The 15,992-nt window shown below is 47.0% G+C and overlaps 2 protein-coding genes across 13 annotated transcripts in view; one reads left to right on the top strand and one right to left on the bottom strand.

Moving 5' to 3' along the window:
• The window catches only part of aatf (apoptosis antagonizing transcription factor), a 42,563-nt gene extending 40,772 nt beyond the window's left edge, over positions 1–1,791 (top strand). Inside the window, exon 12 of the mRNA XM_035431713.1 lies at positions 1,493–1,791. Coding sequence (XP_035287604.1) covers positions 1,493–1,556 — 64 coding nt within the window. The 3' untranslated portion in view covers positions 1,557–1,791. The remainder of the gene's footprint in view (positions 1–1,492) is intronic.
• A 5,558-nt stretch (positions 1,792–7,349) lies between these two features.
• The window catches only part of acaca (acetyl-CoA carboxylase alpha), a 77,287-nt gene continuing 68,644 nt past the window's right edge, over positions 7,350–15,992 (bottom strand). For 11 of the 12 annotated variants that reach the window (XM_035433468.1, XM_035433457.1, XM_035433458.1 and 8 more), the window contains 4 exons: positions 13,083–13,237; positions 12,657–12,827; positions 9,657–9,793; positions 7,350–9,317 (listed from right to left, as the gene is read on the bottom strand). In XM_035433468.1, the coding sequence (XP_035289359.1) occupies positions 9,191–9,317; positions 9,657–9,793; positions 12,657–12,827; positions 13,083–13,237 (590 nt within the window). In that variant the 3' untranslated portion in view covers positions 7,350–9,190. Of the gene's footprint in view, positions 9,318–9,652; positions 9,794–12,656; positions 12,828–13,082; positions 13,238–15,992 lie in introns of those variants that run through there. The other variant, XM_035433467.1, reaches the window with a different exon arrangement.

A 15,992-nucleotide genomic window follows, 5' to 3' on the forward strand; every position in this document is an offset into this window, starting at 1 on the left:
AGCACACCTGAACAAGCGCTGCGTTCTGCCTGAACACCAGCACACCTGAACGAGTGGAGCGTTCTGCCTGAACACCAGCACACCTAATGCAGCACTGTGCTCCATCAGCTTCAACATGTAAATGGAAAGAGCATCATGTACATATTACGAGTAGCAAGGATTTCACCGGTCTCAGCTTTGTAGTGACGTACATTGTACCCAGCTGACCACCTCCACTGGAACCCTGCCGTTTAGGCAAGAGGGAACGCAAGCCGATTTCAGCACAGTTCTACATTATTATTAAAATTTATTTTTGCCAGAATCATTAAAAAAAAACTTTCTGAACTATTTGTGAATACAAAACGTGTTAAAACAGTACATCAGCAAAGAATTCTCAGGCTTCAGTTTCCTGGACCTTTACAGGGGTGGTGTGTTCTAATCTCAGGCGCTGAGTGTTCCTCATCGATCTGAATTTGGCAGTCCCAGGTCAGCGTTCCTCGAGGCCCGTTTAGGGAGTCGACCCAAACGTGCAGGTTTGGGGTACACCTGCGCACGGCCCTCCTGATTGAATCGTCCGTCTCCCACCGACGCGCTACAGACCCGTTCCGCCCCGTCGCTACGTCCCGTCAGCCACCCGCGGGCGCACGGGGCAAAAGCACCGCCCCCCCCCCCCCTCCCCCTCACCGTGACCCGCACTGGAAGGGTGCCCGTCTCCGCCTCTCTCTTCCGTAGATTTTAATTATTATCAGCGTCGACAGTTTTGGGTCATCTTATTTATGCGTTTCCCCCCCCGCCCCGCCGTCCCCCGTTCCAAAAGCAATCAGATCGGAAAATCCTCTCCCCCTACCCACACATGGGCACGCAATCTAAACTTTCTATTAAATATCCTCGCCCATCTCCGATATCGTAGCCGGTCTTAACCAATGATGCGTACTGAGCTAATGGACTTGAAAGATTTTTTTAAAAAACCTATCAGATATGAGCTTATGGGGTGGCGACGGGAGAGATATGGATTAAGACGTGGATTTACAGCGACGGCGTCAGCCCGAAATTAATGCTCTCATCAAAGGAGCGTGATTTGGAGTTATTTGTTTGTGAGCGCGTATCTTTGCCGCGCTTCGACAAGGCCTGCACTCGCTCTGCTGCTTGCAGATGCGGCTGCTTAATCTGTGAGAAATGAGCATCGGGCATTTTGATAAAGGCAGATCTTCGACGCTTAACAGTTTTGTCATTGTTTTTATTATTAGGTCATCCCAGCTTGCAGCCATTTTTAATTTTTTTAAGGCGACCACACTTTTTGGAAATATCTCGTACAATTTAAGGAATAGCGCTATACTATACAAAAATATTAAGATCAGAATAAGACCATCAAAGTATAATAAATGTTTTCAAATGTACATTTGTAATTTGTGTTTTTTTTTGTATGCAGCTTGGTACATTCGGTTTTTTTAAACGTGTGAATGTGTGAGTTATTTTGTCGGTGTTTGATGGCTTTTCCCTTCTCCCCGCGCAGGACGGAGCTCTTCCGCTCACTCTTTGGGAAGAACTCCGCGTTCGACGGAACTCCGCGGGAGTGAGACCCCGCGAGGGCGTGGCCGGGGCCATCCGGAGGCATCGGAGCCGGGACGCAGGCTGAACTGGGAAGCAGGAAGTGCGTTCCGCGCAGGCGCCGCTCCTTCCTGCTGACCTCTTCCACGCCCCGCCCCCTTCCCCTGGACTAGCCCCTGCGGTCTGGACAGCCCTGAGAGAGGACTTGAATAAAGTGTGTCAAACCACGACTCCCACAATGCTCTGCAAACCCGACGTTTTCTTGGACTGAAAAAACAGCGCAGTTCTGTCGCCACAATGTGACCGCGTCTGCAGCTTCATTATATTTTTGGAAAGCCAGCATTGTTGTGTTAAACACCCCTGAAAGACTTGCTCAACGGGCGGCGATGAATAGACCCCCGCGCTCAATCCCATAAGGCTTTGCTGCCTTGGCACCGCGGCGAACGCCAGAGCAGCAGCCCCCCCCCCCGGCACCCCTGGGGGGCCCGGGGACCCAACCAGGCGCGGAAAACAGTCCACTGTTCGTTCCGTCTCCATTTTTCCACCGCTACGGATATTGTATCGTCTTGAATGAATAAAAACAAAAAAACCATAAAAGAAGCGAACGTGACGTTCGCGCACGCTATCGTTCTTTCTCTTCGTTCTCTCTCCCCCCCGTCGTTCTTTCTCCTCGTTCTCCCTCCCCCCCCGCTCTGTCGTTCTTTCCCCTCCTCCCCCCCCCCCCCCCCACCCCCCCCTCCCCGCGCCCCTCTCTCGTGTTTTCGGCGACGGGCGCTCTGGCGGCGGCGTTCGGAGACAAACAGCCCGATAGCGGCGCTCCGCCGTAATTAGCCGCGGAGTCGGCGCGGCCGGCGCGCCTCCCCGGATCAGCGGGGGCCCCCGGGGGAGGCCGCCGGGACCGGGCGAGGCCCGCATTTCCAATTATTGTGTTGAATTGCTAATTTAGTTATTGTGCCTCCCGTAATTGTGATGGGTATTGGGTGTGCGATTCAATTTGTTTTAAATATTTGCGGGCTGCTGGATTGGTAATGGGGCTGACCTATCTAGCAGCCCGCTATGAAAGTGGGAGAGAGAAAAACAAAAGGGAAGAGACTACAAAGATTTGCACCCCCCCCCCCACCCTCCTTGCTTGTCCCCCCCCCACACTCCCCCATTTTAATTTTGATCTGCCTTATCCCTCTTAAGACGATTGAAGTTAAAAAGCTTGAAATTTAAAAAAATAGCTCTTTGATCATCTGTGTGTGGAAAAGCATCAAGCATTAGGCGAGAGGATATTTAGGACTCTGGTTATCAGGCGAGCTCTTTCTCCCCCCCCCCCCCCCCCAGTACTGCAGCGAGGAGGACGGCGTTCACTGGCGAAGGTAATCTGTTCTGCCGCGCGGGTCCAGGATTACGCCGGTGTTCGAGTTCGAAGAGGCCGTGTGTGACCGAGTGACACTGCGTATTGTGCACTGTGTCTTTCACACGTTACGCAGTGACTTCACAGAGACATCGGTCGACCCCCCCACCCGTCTCTTCAGAAGGAGAAACTAATGGAACCAAGGCTGGTTCTTACTGGGCTCCACACTTATCAGAGTATGGCGTGAAAGTGACCGCAACAACAACTACATTTTAATGATGAATATCCATCCATCCATCCATCCATCCATCCATTATCTATACCCGCTTATTCCTGGTTAGGGTCGTGGGGGGGGTGCTGGAGCCTATCCCAGCGTGCATTGGGGGAAAGGCAGGAATACTCCCTGGACAGAGCGGCAATCTATTTCAGGGCACACACACCATTCACTCACACACTCTCTCACACACTCATATTTATGGGCAATTTAGAGTCTCCAATTAGCCTACCTAAATGTCTTTGGACTGTGGGAGGAACCTGGAGTACCCGGGGGAAACCCACACGGACACGGGGAGAATATGCAAACTCCGCACAGAAAGGCCCAGCCTGAGATTAGAATGCAGGACCTGCTACCCACTGCACCACCATGCCACCCTTAAAAATGAAAAAACTCCTTATGTCATATGAAGATTTTTTCCTAATTGCAACCCTGCCCTAACTCTAATTCTACCCCAAAATGTATCCCTAATCCATAATTGCAACCCCAGTGAAACAGTTTCATCATAGACCTCATCAGGCTTCTAAAACATTTTACATTTTTGATTTCTCCATGTTTGTAAAATAAACATGATTTCACATACAGCCGAATGCAAAAAAAAGACATTTAGAATTTTAGCAGTTTTTCCATTCTTGGACGTGATCTGTGGTCTTGCATGTTTTGCTTTTATTACATTAAAACTGATTTTTAATCATAAATGTCTATTCACACAGATTTACATCTATTTTACTATAGTCATTGAATAAACATTATTTCACATCCAACTCAATGCAAAAAAATAAGGCCAAAAAAAAAAAGTTTTTCTTTTTTCCACTGAAATGGATATTTATTCATAAATTCCTTTAAACACATTTTATTCATTTATTTCAGTTGTTGAATAAATATCATTTTTGCATTGATCTGAATAAAAACAAAATGGCAAAAAGATTTTTTTTTCCATTTTTGGACATAAGATCAAAAATAAGATTTTTGAAAAAGAGTTATATATTTTTTTCAGAAACAGATCAAGCATGTTTTTGATTATTTCACCATGAGTGTTGAAAAGAAATTTACACCCATCTAAAAGGTGTGAATAATTTTGCATTCATCTTAGCAAAAAAAGATTAGTATTTTTTCATTTTTTGGACATGACCGTAGTTTTTATATTTTGCTATTTTTCCACTGAAACTTTTGTATTTTTAATCATAAATGTATTCAGCTTTTCATTCATTCATTCATTCATTCATTCATTTATTTTACCATTGATTACCTTGATTAAAAATGATTTTGCATCTGTCTGAATGAAAATAAATGGCATGTATACTTTTAGCATTTTTTTTCCGACATAAGGCCTAAGCTGATTTTGAAAAATATTTTTGTTTTTAAAAATAACTATTTTCAAATTCCATTTGATACACAGATCTAAAAATGATTTTCATTATGAAGTCCACATCTCCCAGGCCACGCTATGGCAATTTGATTTCTGAGAAAAGGATTCCTGCATTATACAGGACGCACATCCAAGGCCATGGTACAGGAATTCATTCCAAAATAATAATTTTAAAAATGTATATATATATATATATATATATATATTAGTTGATTTAAACATTTTTAATTATCAAATATTTTTCAATAACTTTCCATCGATATATTACAGAGAAAATGCATACTGATGCAGCTTTAGTTAGTTTATGGAAAACATTTGATTTTTAATTTGTGTCAAATAATTTTCAGTTGCTTCCTACACAAAAGAAAGAATACGCATATAGTCCAAATGAACCAAACTCTTCATGAATTACACGTCTTGGTAGCCTGTAAAACCCACAGAATGAAGCCTATTAACACATTGTTTCCTGTGTCCGATTAATTTACAAGTGTAATAAGGATAAAGCATATGGACAAATGGAAATCAAAGCCCCCCCAGACAGGGTAAGGTCAGTTCTAGGGACTGTCCTGATTCAAACGCATTTTCAATATGGTTGCAAGTTCCTGAACTTCTAATGGGTGGATAAATGCACACAAACCACCCGGGTGATTTTTTTTACGTTGTGTTCAGTGTAAGTAACATGAATTGATAGGATATTAAATGCACTGTCTGACATGGTACAGAAGAGGACAGATTGGACTCCTGTGGACAAGAGAGAAAAAGATATCTCATTCAGGTCTGAGAGATTGTGCCCGTAGGGAATTTATGCTTCATTACCATCATTCATTATCAACTACATTAATGACCCATTTGTTTTGAAGTTTATGTTCACATACAGTCTAATAGACAATGGTTTTTGGCTTCTGTTGCACAATTATTCATGCTTCCTGACAAATAAGAAGTCCAAGTCTAATTTCCATTACAAGTGTTTTCATCATGTTTCGTACTGTTATAAGTAGCTGTTAATGGCGCCTCGCCTCTCCGTTCAGCAGACAGCACGGTCTGAATGGAGCTCAGCGGAGCCTGACGCCATGAGGGGACAAAGCAGGCAAGGCCCCCTCAGATGAACGTTGTGTCCCCTCTTTCATAATTTTATTGACTCTTGTAACAGAAGCGGGATGAAATAACCGACAAATAATGTTTTGGGGGTTCTGATATAAAAAACAAATTTTTTTTTTGCCACACAGGCTATTAAAAAATAACCCCAGGAGCAATTTCTGTTTTAATTTACTCATGTCGAGCAAGCTAGCGAGGGCATGACATCTTGTTCTAGACTTTTCATTCCAAGTGTTTACAAAATGTTTTATAATCTTGCAGTGCTTGGCTGTGTAAATATGATCAGTAAACAACACAAATGTCACATACTGAAAGACGATTGGCGCAAGGACACCTGGAGCAGCCATTTTGTTGTGGTTCACGTCTGGGTCATCACCCAGCCTCGTCTTGTTAAGCTAGTCTAAGCTAAGCTATGTGAGTGACAGAATGGATGCATCAAAGCCAAGGTTAGAGTCAGGGGGGTATGAGGTGAGGCAACTGCCATCAAAAGGAAAATCCAAGGTCTGGAAAAAAAAAACTCTGACATGGTTTTTGATCGACCTGAAAACTAATGTGGGGGGTTCATACAATGCAAATACTGTGATACCCAGTGTTGCCAACTTTCGGAAGGCAAGTAGGCAATCTCACTGTCAACAAGCCCAAGCAAGCGAGGAATAGAGTGATTGTAAACGTGGGGGTGTGGGTTGAAATGCTAAAATTACTAGTTAAATAACCTAGCTAGTTTCCATAAATGTAACAATAAATGTGAAAAAAATTGGGTTGCTTGTTACATTTCAGATTTTTAAAACCAAGCCCAAAAAACTGCAACTGCAAACAATCCCAAAGTCGCATATTATAGGCATATTTGGCAATTCTGGCGATACCCTACTTAAATAGGCTACGGTAACCGTAAAATAAGAACATCAACATTATGATGGTATACTGCACCATCCACTGATATGATAATACCATTATCACAAGAAGTTGTATAAGATCTACACCAGCATCTAATTAATCTAAATATGCATTCTGGAAATTTATTTCATGTCTTCCCAAACTTTCTCAGAAACAGGAGTCATGTTTTTATAAAGCTGCCTGTCTTTAATGAGCATAATGCCCATAAGCTAAGCTGCACAAAATTGCAAATAAATGGAAAACGAAAATGAAACATGACTAGTGAGTTCACATTTACAGTAAAGTTTCGGAGGGGTTCTGGACCAGAGTGGAACTACACAGAATCAGCAAAGAGCAAACCGGGTGACCACAGCGATGATCACGTGGGCATTGGGTTTAATGAATTCATCATGGCACAGGTGGATCTCCTCCCTTTTGAGCACTTTGGACTAGCCTTAGTCCTAGTGGTTTAAAACAAAACCTGGCAACAGCACTTTCACATGTAACAAGACCAGCAGAGGTGGGTAACCCAGCTTCAAAGAGTAAAAAGACTGACCATGTATTTGCGCCACCACCATGCACTAAACCCGCTGATTACAATAATTAGTTCTCCTATCATGCTGAAGAGTTATGCTAATTAGAATCAGCTGGTTTAGTGCATGGTGGTGGAGCAAATACATGGTCAGTCTTTTTACTCTTTGAAGCCGGGTTACCCACCTCTGAAGACCAGGTCAAAGCCTAGTATATGGTTGGACCAAACCGGCCGACCAATGGTGTAACTTCATCAGTCACTCACTCAGTCACAGACATTCGCGTTGATAGAGCTGGCCCCGCTGCTGCGGTCCAGCCAAAAAGAAAACGAAAGGCAGGAGTGTAATTCATTTTCCTTTATTAATATAACAGATTGAGGTAACTGGATTTTCCCCCAGCAAACACACAAACTCTTCCCACCTCAAGTGTAAAACAGGGCAGCTCTCGACAACCAGGACTACAAACATCAAGACGGACTGATACATCACTCTACACGACGTCACTTTATAAATGCCAGTACACAATGTGTTGGCCACCAGGCAAAAAAAAAAACAAAAAAAGAAGGCATTATTGACTCTTCAATTGAAGCATGATGTTACTGATCTGAAACAATTATAAGGGCTCTCCAGCAGACATGGCTGCTATTGGTTGCTGTGGAGCAACCGTAAGCGAAGGGGAGAATGTCACGGCTGTGCGTAATGTAGTAGAGACGAACAGTGATTATGCTTGGCCCTCTCTGCCAATGGAGGCAGTGCATTAAACCATTCAGAGGCACCAAACACTGCTTTGGAAGCAAGCCACTCCCTCAGGAGACAGACTATTCTACCCACGCTTTTCTACTGGTCATCTATTTTTTTTAACTTTAAACTATTCTTCCACACATTTTTTTGGGCCACCCTCAGAATTCTCGGCTGCACTTTGAGTCGCGGAGCAGGTGACAGAGACGTCACGACCTGCCGTCCCTTCCCAGGGCTTCCTATACAGTGCTGAGACACAGTCGAAAACTTGAAAGACACCATATGCATTACAGTATATCACAAACACAGCCAGTGGGGTTGTCCTACTGAAACGACGCGGGCATGTCTAACTGCCTCCGGGCAAAGACATGTATGCATCTGCTTACCGTTTATCATGACCGTTACTTAATAAATTAGTTACTTCTATTCAATTTGCTATGCATGTTTAAAATATATATATTTGTTTTAGTGGGGATGGGGGGGGGGGGATCTTAGCATCAGCGTTTGACGAACACATTTCTGATAGGAGAAGACACAAGGAGATCGTTTGGCCAAGCAAACAGGGCACCACGAACTAATCGGGGATCAAATACTTTGCACCTCGTTTTTGGCACTGTGCTGGCTCTTCTGCTGAACCCCCCATTACTGTGCACCCCTACCCAGCTTTACTATTCAATTAAGCTTTCCGTCTAAAAGAGCTCCCTTCTCCTCGGTAACATGCACTTTAATACCACGCTACTGCTGTCATTACTGACCAGGGTTAACCATTTAAACATACATTTTTTAATATATATATATAAAATATTTTAAGACTTTTTTTTCCCCCCCAAAAAAAAAAAAAAAAAGTACACTTCTTTGTGGCCGTTGCCTCCGTGTGTGGTTCGCTAGGTGTCGTGGATGAGAGTGCGGCTTCCTGTCTGGAGAACGGCCACAGCTTCGGCAGGCTGAAACAGACCTAAGCTTCCTTACCGGCTTCATAACATGATTTCTGTGGTTCGGTGCTCCGTTTTCTCCGTTTACATTAAAAAAAATTGCACTTGAAGAAATAGTGATACTCTCACTTGACCATGCGCGTCAGGTAGAGAGTACATTACAAACACGACACGTATCAGCAGTAAGTTTTTAAATGTGCGCTATTTTACGGTTCCACTGTGGATTTTCTAAGGCAGTCGGTTCCCTAGAACGGTCCCAGCTGCACCTCTGTCTCCCACCAGAATCATGGCCAACAGGTAACGCCATCGAAGGCAAGGCCGCCATCGCGGCTCCGGCCCTCCACGGGCGCCATGTTGGCTCCTCTTATCCTCGGTTTCCAGCACAGCAGAATGGATTTAAGGAGTTCTTCTGAGGCGTCAGAGTGTGTGTGCGTGTATGTGTGTGAGCATGTGAAGAACTCCTGTCCAATTAGAGGTCGGGGGAGGGGGGGGGGCGGAGGCAGAGTAATATCTTTATGTGGAGGCCGGGGCGTCCATGGTGGAGAGGATACGCACAACTTCCGCACGCTGCGTGGGGGAAATGTGCTGGGTCATGTGCACGATGGAGTCCATGGCCACCTCCGGGTTGGCTTGGACCAGGCTGACAGAAAGGGAAATAAAAGAGAGAACCATAGAAATAGGGGCAACACTTCTTTTCAAGTACTACGCATTTATCAGGTAAATATGTGGTCAGAATAGCACATAACTGGGTAATTACCAGTGGTAAAAAAAAAAAAAGGTAAATACTTATAAACTAAAACTGAAATACTTCAAAAACATCTTCTCTATTACCAATCAATTCAAGTGACTGTCTTGTAGTTATCAAAGGTTTAGTTTGGTAATAGGCTGTGTAACTGTACTTCATAGGAAATTGGACAATTCTTACTTTTCTAAGAGTATAATCTAAATTCCCAGGAAGTGAATTCCCAGCAGCGCTCACCTGCGGATCTGCTTGAGGATGTGGTCCCTCCGGATGTACTTGATGTTCTCATCAATGACAGACCTGGCCCCCTCGTCCTCTGCCAGCTGCCTCTCCATCCACCCCACCACGTCTTCGTTGCTGTCCCACAGGTACGCCTGGCAGGGGAGAATCCGTCAATCGCACGCGCACGGCTGACCAATGGCCTCGAGGCGCCCAACACAGCCTGGAGCAGCGGTGCACAACTCCGGTCCTGGAGGAGCCGATCTATCTGTGTGCTGGTTTTCGTTCCAACCGGTTACCATTTCTTACAGCTCCATAAACTACACCGCTTCACTCCTGTACTTGAGCACGGTACAATCTCTAGGATACACCTGCAGTCTGCGGCTGTAGCCGGTGCTTACACACACGTCGGATCAAGATACGATTGGGCCAATTAAATAAATGTTGGCAAATGTTCGGACAAAATCCTGAAATGGATTGGCCCTTGTTGTGCACCCCTGGCCTGGAGCCATTAGCCCCATCCGTACAGCTGCGAGTCTTCACAGCCCTGCCTGCATGCCCTCAGCCACTCTACCTCCGATTATAGCTACTGTGGCACTATGTGAAATACACCGTACTGAGACAGGCAAAGAGACGCTCCCCAACGTAGGTTTTTGGAAGTGCCTCCGACCCTTAATGCGCTGCTTTAATTTTAGAAGGCGAACAGTCCTGAGTGTGTGACAGTGTCTTTCTGTGGGCTTCAGCCAGCTGCTTCCTCGCTCGCTCCCAGACAGACAGGGCTCAGAACGAGGCCTTCTGAGTGCGGTGCGGTACGGGGCGGTGCGGTACGGTGGGGTGCGGTACGCCCGCGTATGTTCACGAGCCCGGCTCTCCCAGGTTATCATCCTCCTCCGCTCCGCGCGGCCCGCAGATGGGCCCGGGGCTGATGGGAATCTGGCCGCCGCCGCCGCCGCCGTGCCGGGAGACCAGGGGGAGAGCGGGCCGCGGCAGGGCCGCCGCCGCCCCCCGCCGCCGCCTCCGCCACCGCCGCCACGGCAAATGAAATCAATTTGGAGAGGCGCTACGGTAATTGCTTTCTAAACAGAATTCTGTTACGGCCGTCTGCTACCTGTTTTCATTTCGTCTGGGCATAAAAATAAGTCTCCCTTACAGAGATGACAATAAAATAACCTTGTTCTTAATTCCGCGCTCCTTTTTTTTTTAACCCCCCCCCCCCCATTCGCCCCCCCATTCGCCACGGTAAGGCCGCGCAAGGAAAAGAGCCCCACGAATAGCGTGAGGTAAATGGGGGGGGGGGCGAATGACAGAACAGTTTTCGCACAAAGTGCCAGTTTGCGAGCCTGTAGAACGCACTGGAGTGCGTTTACAAACTACACGGGCCTTCAAAAATGAAAAGGGAAATGATGAAAAACATAAACAACGATACTTGAAAATAAATGTGCTGCTGTTAATAGTCATGAACAGATTAAAAATATATCACCGCGCACCGACTACACCGACGTTACCGATTTCGGGTTTTGAGGGGAAAAAAGGCTTTTACGTGCAGAAGAAAACGATTCCTGCATCAGAACATGAAACGGCTGCAGAACATCAGTTAATAAAAACCATTTCTCTATAAATTATTCTTTTGGACTTCCACGTCCAAATTCCATTGTATTTAAATTTTTCTCAGGACAAAAGCAACATCAAAACAGTAGGCTATTTGTTTATCGTACTCATTCTACAGACACTACAGAGATTACCGTCGAAGATAGGACACATTTAAATAGATAACGCGATGGCCTCTTTGAACTTTGATTTAAGGCTCGTATGGATTCTCTACCCAATTAAAATGACATTATTATTTTTTTTGTTATTATTCAGACTTGCGGACGAAAAGGAGCTTTTTTTCCCCCTCTATGTTCTCGTGACACTCCCCGGCGAGAGGTAAAACACAGACCCGCTACCACAAAAGGGACCCGCAAACGCAGCGCATCAAAAGGGACCCGCAAAACCGCACCGTATCAAAAGGGACCCGCAAAAACGCACCGTATCAAAAAGTCAACAAGTTTCAAAGGAGCCGAAGGGGACCAGTCGCCACACACCGACACCCTTTCTCGACCAAACTCGATAGCGAGATGCATATTCATGAGGTAAGCAACTTCTGATCCCAAACAAAAGGGGAGCTGTGGCTTATGAAGATTGCGAGACCGTTAATGGCTTCTCCGTTCTGAGTCCGCGTACGAAAGCCATATTCCCCCATGCTTGTAGTCCATGAGAATATTTAATGCCGTTATTAATCATTTTTAATCCGTTTGCTTTTAATTAAGAAACAGCGTGTTGCTGCCCTATCAGTGCGTGCCAGGGTGCAGATTAATTGTAGCTTAAGATAGCTCGCCCTGATTGGTGTAATGTATTAGCCAACAAGACGCCAGCTTCCAAAGATACTTGTACACCACCTTGGGAACTTGGCATCTCTCCAGCCCTTTTTTCTCTCGTTCTTTCTGTTCTTTTTTTTTTTTTTCCTTCTTCTTCCCTCCCTTCTCGGCTCTCATCTGAAGCTCAGTCTGGAAGGGGAGGGACACTTCTGTCACCTCTGGGCACAGGTCTGTTTGTGCCCCGGTTATTCCGTGGGCCAGAGGCTCGGTCCCGCGCCGCCCTCCCTCGGCCCCCCCGCCAGCCTAGCCCCCCTGCTTAGCGAGCGCTGAAGGTTAAGACCGTTTCCTGGCGGACCCGGCCGGGCCCCGGGGCCGCCGTCTCAGAGAGGGGGAGGGGCCGCGGGCGTCGCGACGCGCCGTTCGGTCTGAATGATGCATCGCCACAGCCGCTGGCTGCGGGAACGTCAGCACAGGGACCCGGGGCCAGGGGGAGGGGAAGGCAGATAGCTGTACCCTACGGGCAGCAGCGGGGTTATTAGCATCTCGCTAACGGAGGGGCGCCGGCGCCGCTCGGCCCGGCCTGGAGACGTTAGAGAGGGCCCCCTCCCCTCAGGGGGTCTGTGGCCCCCCTGGGGGCGGAGCTCGGCGGGCGGACACGCACCTTGACCGCGCCCTCGGCCTCCACGAACCAGCGCCGCAGCATGGCCTGGACCTGGCCGTCGGTCAGCTCGCTGTTGGCCGCCTGGATCTTCTTCATCACCGTGTCCTCCAGCAGCAGCCGCCGCAGCCGCCAGTAGAAGAACTGCCGGGAGGTGCGCCACTCCAGGATGTCCTGAAACACACGCGCGGCCAATCGCAACGCGGCGGTCAGTCCAGACTTCCTGGGAGCGCCGCTCTGCTCACCCGTGGTAATTTGAGACTATGTAGGAAGCTTAGGGCGACACAACACTAACTCACTTCCTCAAAGTCATGTGCTTCAAACTCTCTCTCCTATTGGACGATGGCCATAGTGCTGTCATTACAATTCAAAGGCGATAACCTTTGAGGGAAGTAGCAGGCCCAGGATGAGGCGTTATGTGGGACTGACCGTGATGACGCCCTTCTCCTGCATGCGTCCCGGGGTGTCGTGGAGGTCGGCGAACTGCACTGCCACCTGGTGGTAGATGGGCAGCAGGAACTCCTCCCTCTCCTTCAGCTTGGTCTCCAGCTCCTTGCGCTCGGGCTGGCTCAGCTCGGGAGTCCCTGTGAAGAGGGGAGAGCAGACGCTCAGTCCCAATGCCTAAATTACTCTAACAGCCCAGGACTCCAGGGGTCAGACTGGGGCCCAGTCAAGTTTATTACATTTACATTACGATGGACAGAAACAACAGGAAGTATCCAGCTCCATGTGTACAAATACCATGTACGCGCAAAGCGAAATCATTTAAAAGTAGACACGTGTGCACGCACACACACATGCAGGCACGCACGCACTCTCTCACACGTACAAACACACAAACAAACACACACACACTCACACACACTCACTTGAAAGCACACAAAAGGTTAAGACCAGGACGGCTCTGGCAAGGCCCCTCCTGGTCAATGCCGCCTGCCAGCCAAGCCCCACAGTGATTAAGATGATATTAACAAATATGTCAATGTCTATTTTCTGCTCAATTTGAGGCCTCCAGGCTCTAAAGATTGCTCTGAGACCCCAGAGAACACCAGCACAAAAAGAAATTCTGAAGTGAGACAGATGGGCTGTGGGGTGGGGGGGGGGGGGCGGGGTGGGGGGGGATGGTTACAAAGTGTGGAGGAATGAAGTGTGCATGTGTGTGTGTGTGTGTGTGTGTGTGTGTGTGTGTGTATGTGTGAGTGGGGGGGGGGTTGAAAGGGTGGAAGTTTTTTTTTTTTTTTTTTTGGGAGAGCTGCCTTTTTAAAATGCTGTCAAAACCTACTCCCTGGCATATTATCAGATTTTTAAAATGGATATTACATTAAAAGAGGAGGAATATTATACATTAAAAACCAGCCCTCGTCTTCTCTTCGGTCGATGTCGTTGCAGCTGTTCGATCCTGTCTGCCCTTTAAGTGCTTAATTGTCCCGGTAATTACTTAGCTAACTAACCTCAGCGCTGAAAATCACCTGGAATAATTATGGATTAGATGGGACCGTGATGGGGAAATGGAAGAATTCCAGTTTAAGGACAGATCAGACAGCGCTGTGCACCGTTACATGCATGCACAGAAGCCTGGGAGTCTGAAGTCTTAAGACTGTGGCAAGCGGTGAATGTGTTGCATGGCAGAGAGAGAAACTTGGCTAAACGATGATAAAAGGTTTTAAGTAGGTATCCCCTTTCTGTTCACCATCCACAGTGCTCAAATCTCTGTGCTCAGAGATTGATAACTTACTCATGATAAGTAATCATAAGTGATAAATAGTGACAAGTAAGAATACAGATGAAAGTGTGGTATTGAAAAGCTGGTGTCTTGTCTAGTGAGGTGCTAACATGCACCTGTATCAGATTTTAGCAGAGAGAGTAATTTAAAGTTTAAAATTAAATTTAATTAATTAATTAAAATTTGTATGTAACTATGAAGATTTCAGTAGACATGCAGCCCTACCAGCTGTGTACTGTGGGAAAGTCTGTATTTGTGTGTGTGTGTATTTGCTGGCACAAAGGTGTGTGTACATGTGCAAAAGTGTGTATGTGCGTAACCATGTGTGTGTGCGTGTGTGTATGCATGTGCGTGTATGTGTGTGTGTGTGCATGTGTGTGTGTGTGTGTGTGTGAGTACGTGTGTGTATGGCGTGTGTGTGTGCGTGTAGGTGAGTATGCGTGTGTATGTGTGTGTGTGTGTGTGAGTACGCGTGTGTATGTGTGTGTGTGTGTGTGTGTGTGTGTGTGTGCTGACATGCGCATGTTTACGCGTATGAGCGAGCCTGCACGTACGCGCGTGCGTGTGTGTGTGTGTGTTTGTGTGGGGTTATCACATTTGCTCTCCGTATTGCTGCGCTGGCTCTCTGCTCCCCAGGCTCCGTGCCCATCAGCGGCGAGATTGATCTCTGTCAGAAGCAATCCGTCAGCCTGCGAGCCGGGCGGCGCCGCGCGGCCAGCCGGCCCGCCGACAGCTGATACCCATTTTCAGCCCAGAATAAAATCAATTGCGGCAGAATGAAAAGAATAATCAGCTACTGATTGATCTGCGAGCCGCCAGATTGACACGTGTCCACTGGGAGCGGGGAGCGGGCTGGAAAGGGTTACACTCACAGCTGAGCTACATAATACCACACCGGGACACACACATTACAGAGAGGAGGAAGACACACATACACACACACACACACACACAAACAGTGCACATTACAGAGAGGAGGAAGACACATATACACACACACACACACACACACACTGTGCACATTACAGAGAGGAGGAGGAAGACACATATATACACACACACACACACACACACACACTGTGCACATTACAAAGAGGAGGAAGACACACTGTAATGTAAACACACACGCGCGCGGACGTACACATGCACACGAATAGCTAATAACATGCAGGCACTCACACACACAATATCACAAGAGAGGACTACAGACACACACCATAAGACACACAGCACAGAGGGATTCATACAGAATAACTTGCAGGAAGAAAGGAAACACACACACACACACACACACACACACACACTCTCTAAACTCCTAAACCCCTCATTCCCAGGCTGTCCATCACCTCACAGCTCCACACTAACATGTGTTACCTGTAACCTGCAGCTTTAGCAGAGCCAGAACAAGCCAAGCACCAGAACCAGCACAGCAGCTCCACCACCCCACTGCACCCCCCCCCCCACTCCCCCAAAAAGCACACTGAACACCATTCACCAGATTTACCCAATCTACAAAACCGAGCCCCTCTGACAGTCACTGCGATTTCAGGGTTTAAAATCTTGCGATGTGTTCAAATTTCGCCTGTAGTCAGAATTTGGGTAGGCTCACAGTTAAA

Source organism: Anguilla anguilla, chromosome 9 (genome assembly GCF_013347855.1).
Source record: "Anguilla anguilla isolate fAngAng1 chromosome 9, fAngAng1.pri, whole genome shotgun sequence".
NCBI lineage: Eukaryota > Metazoa > Chordata > Actinopteri > Anguilliformes > Anguillidae > Anguilla > Anguilla anguilla.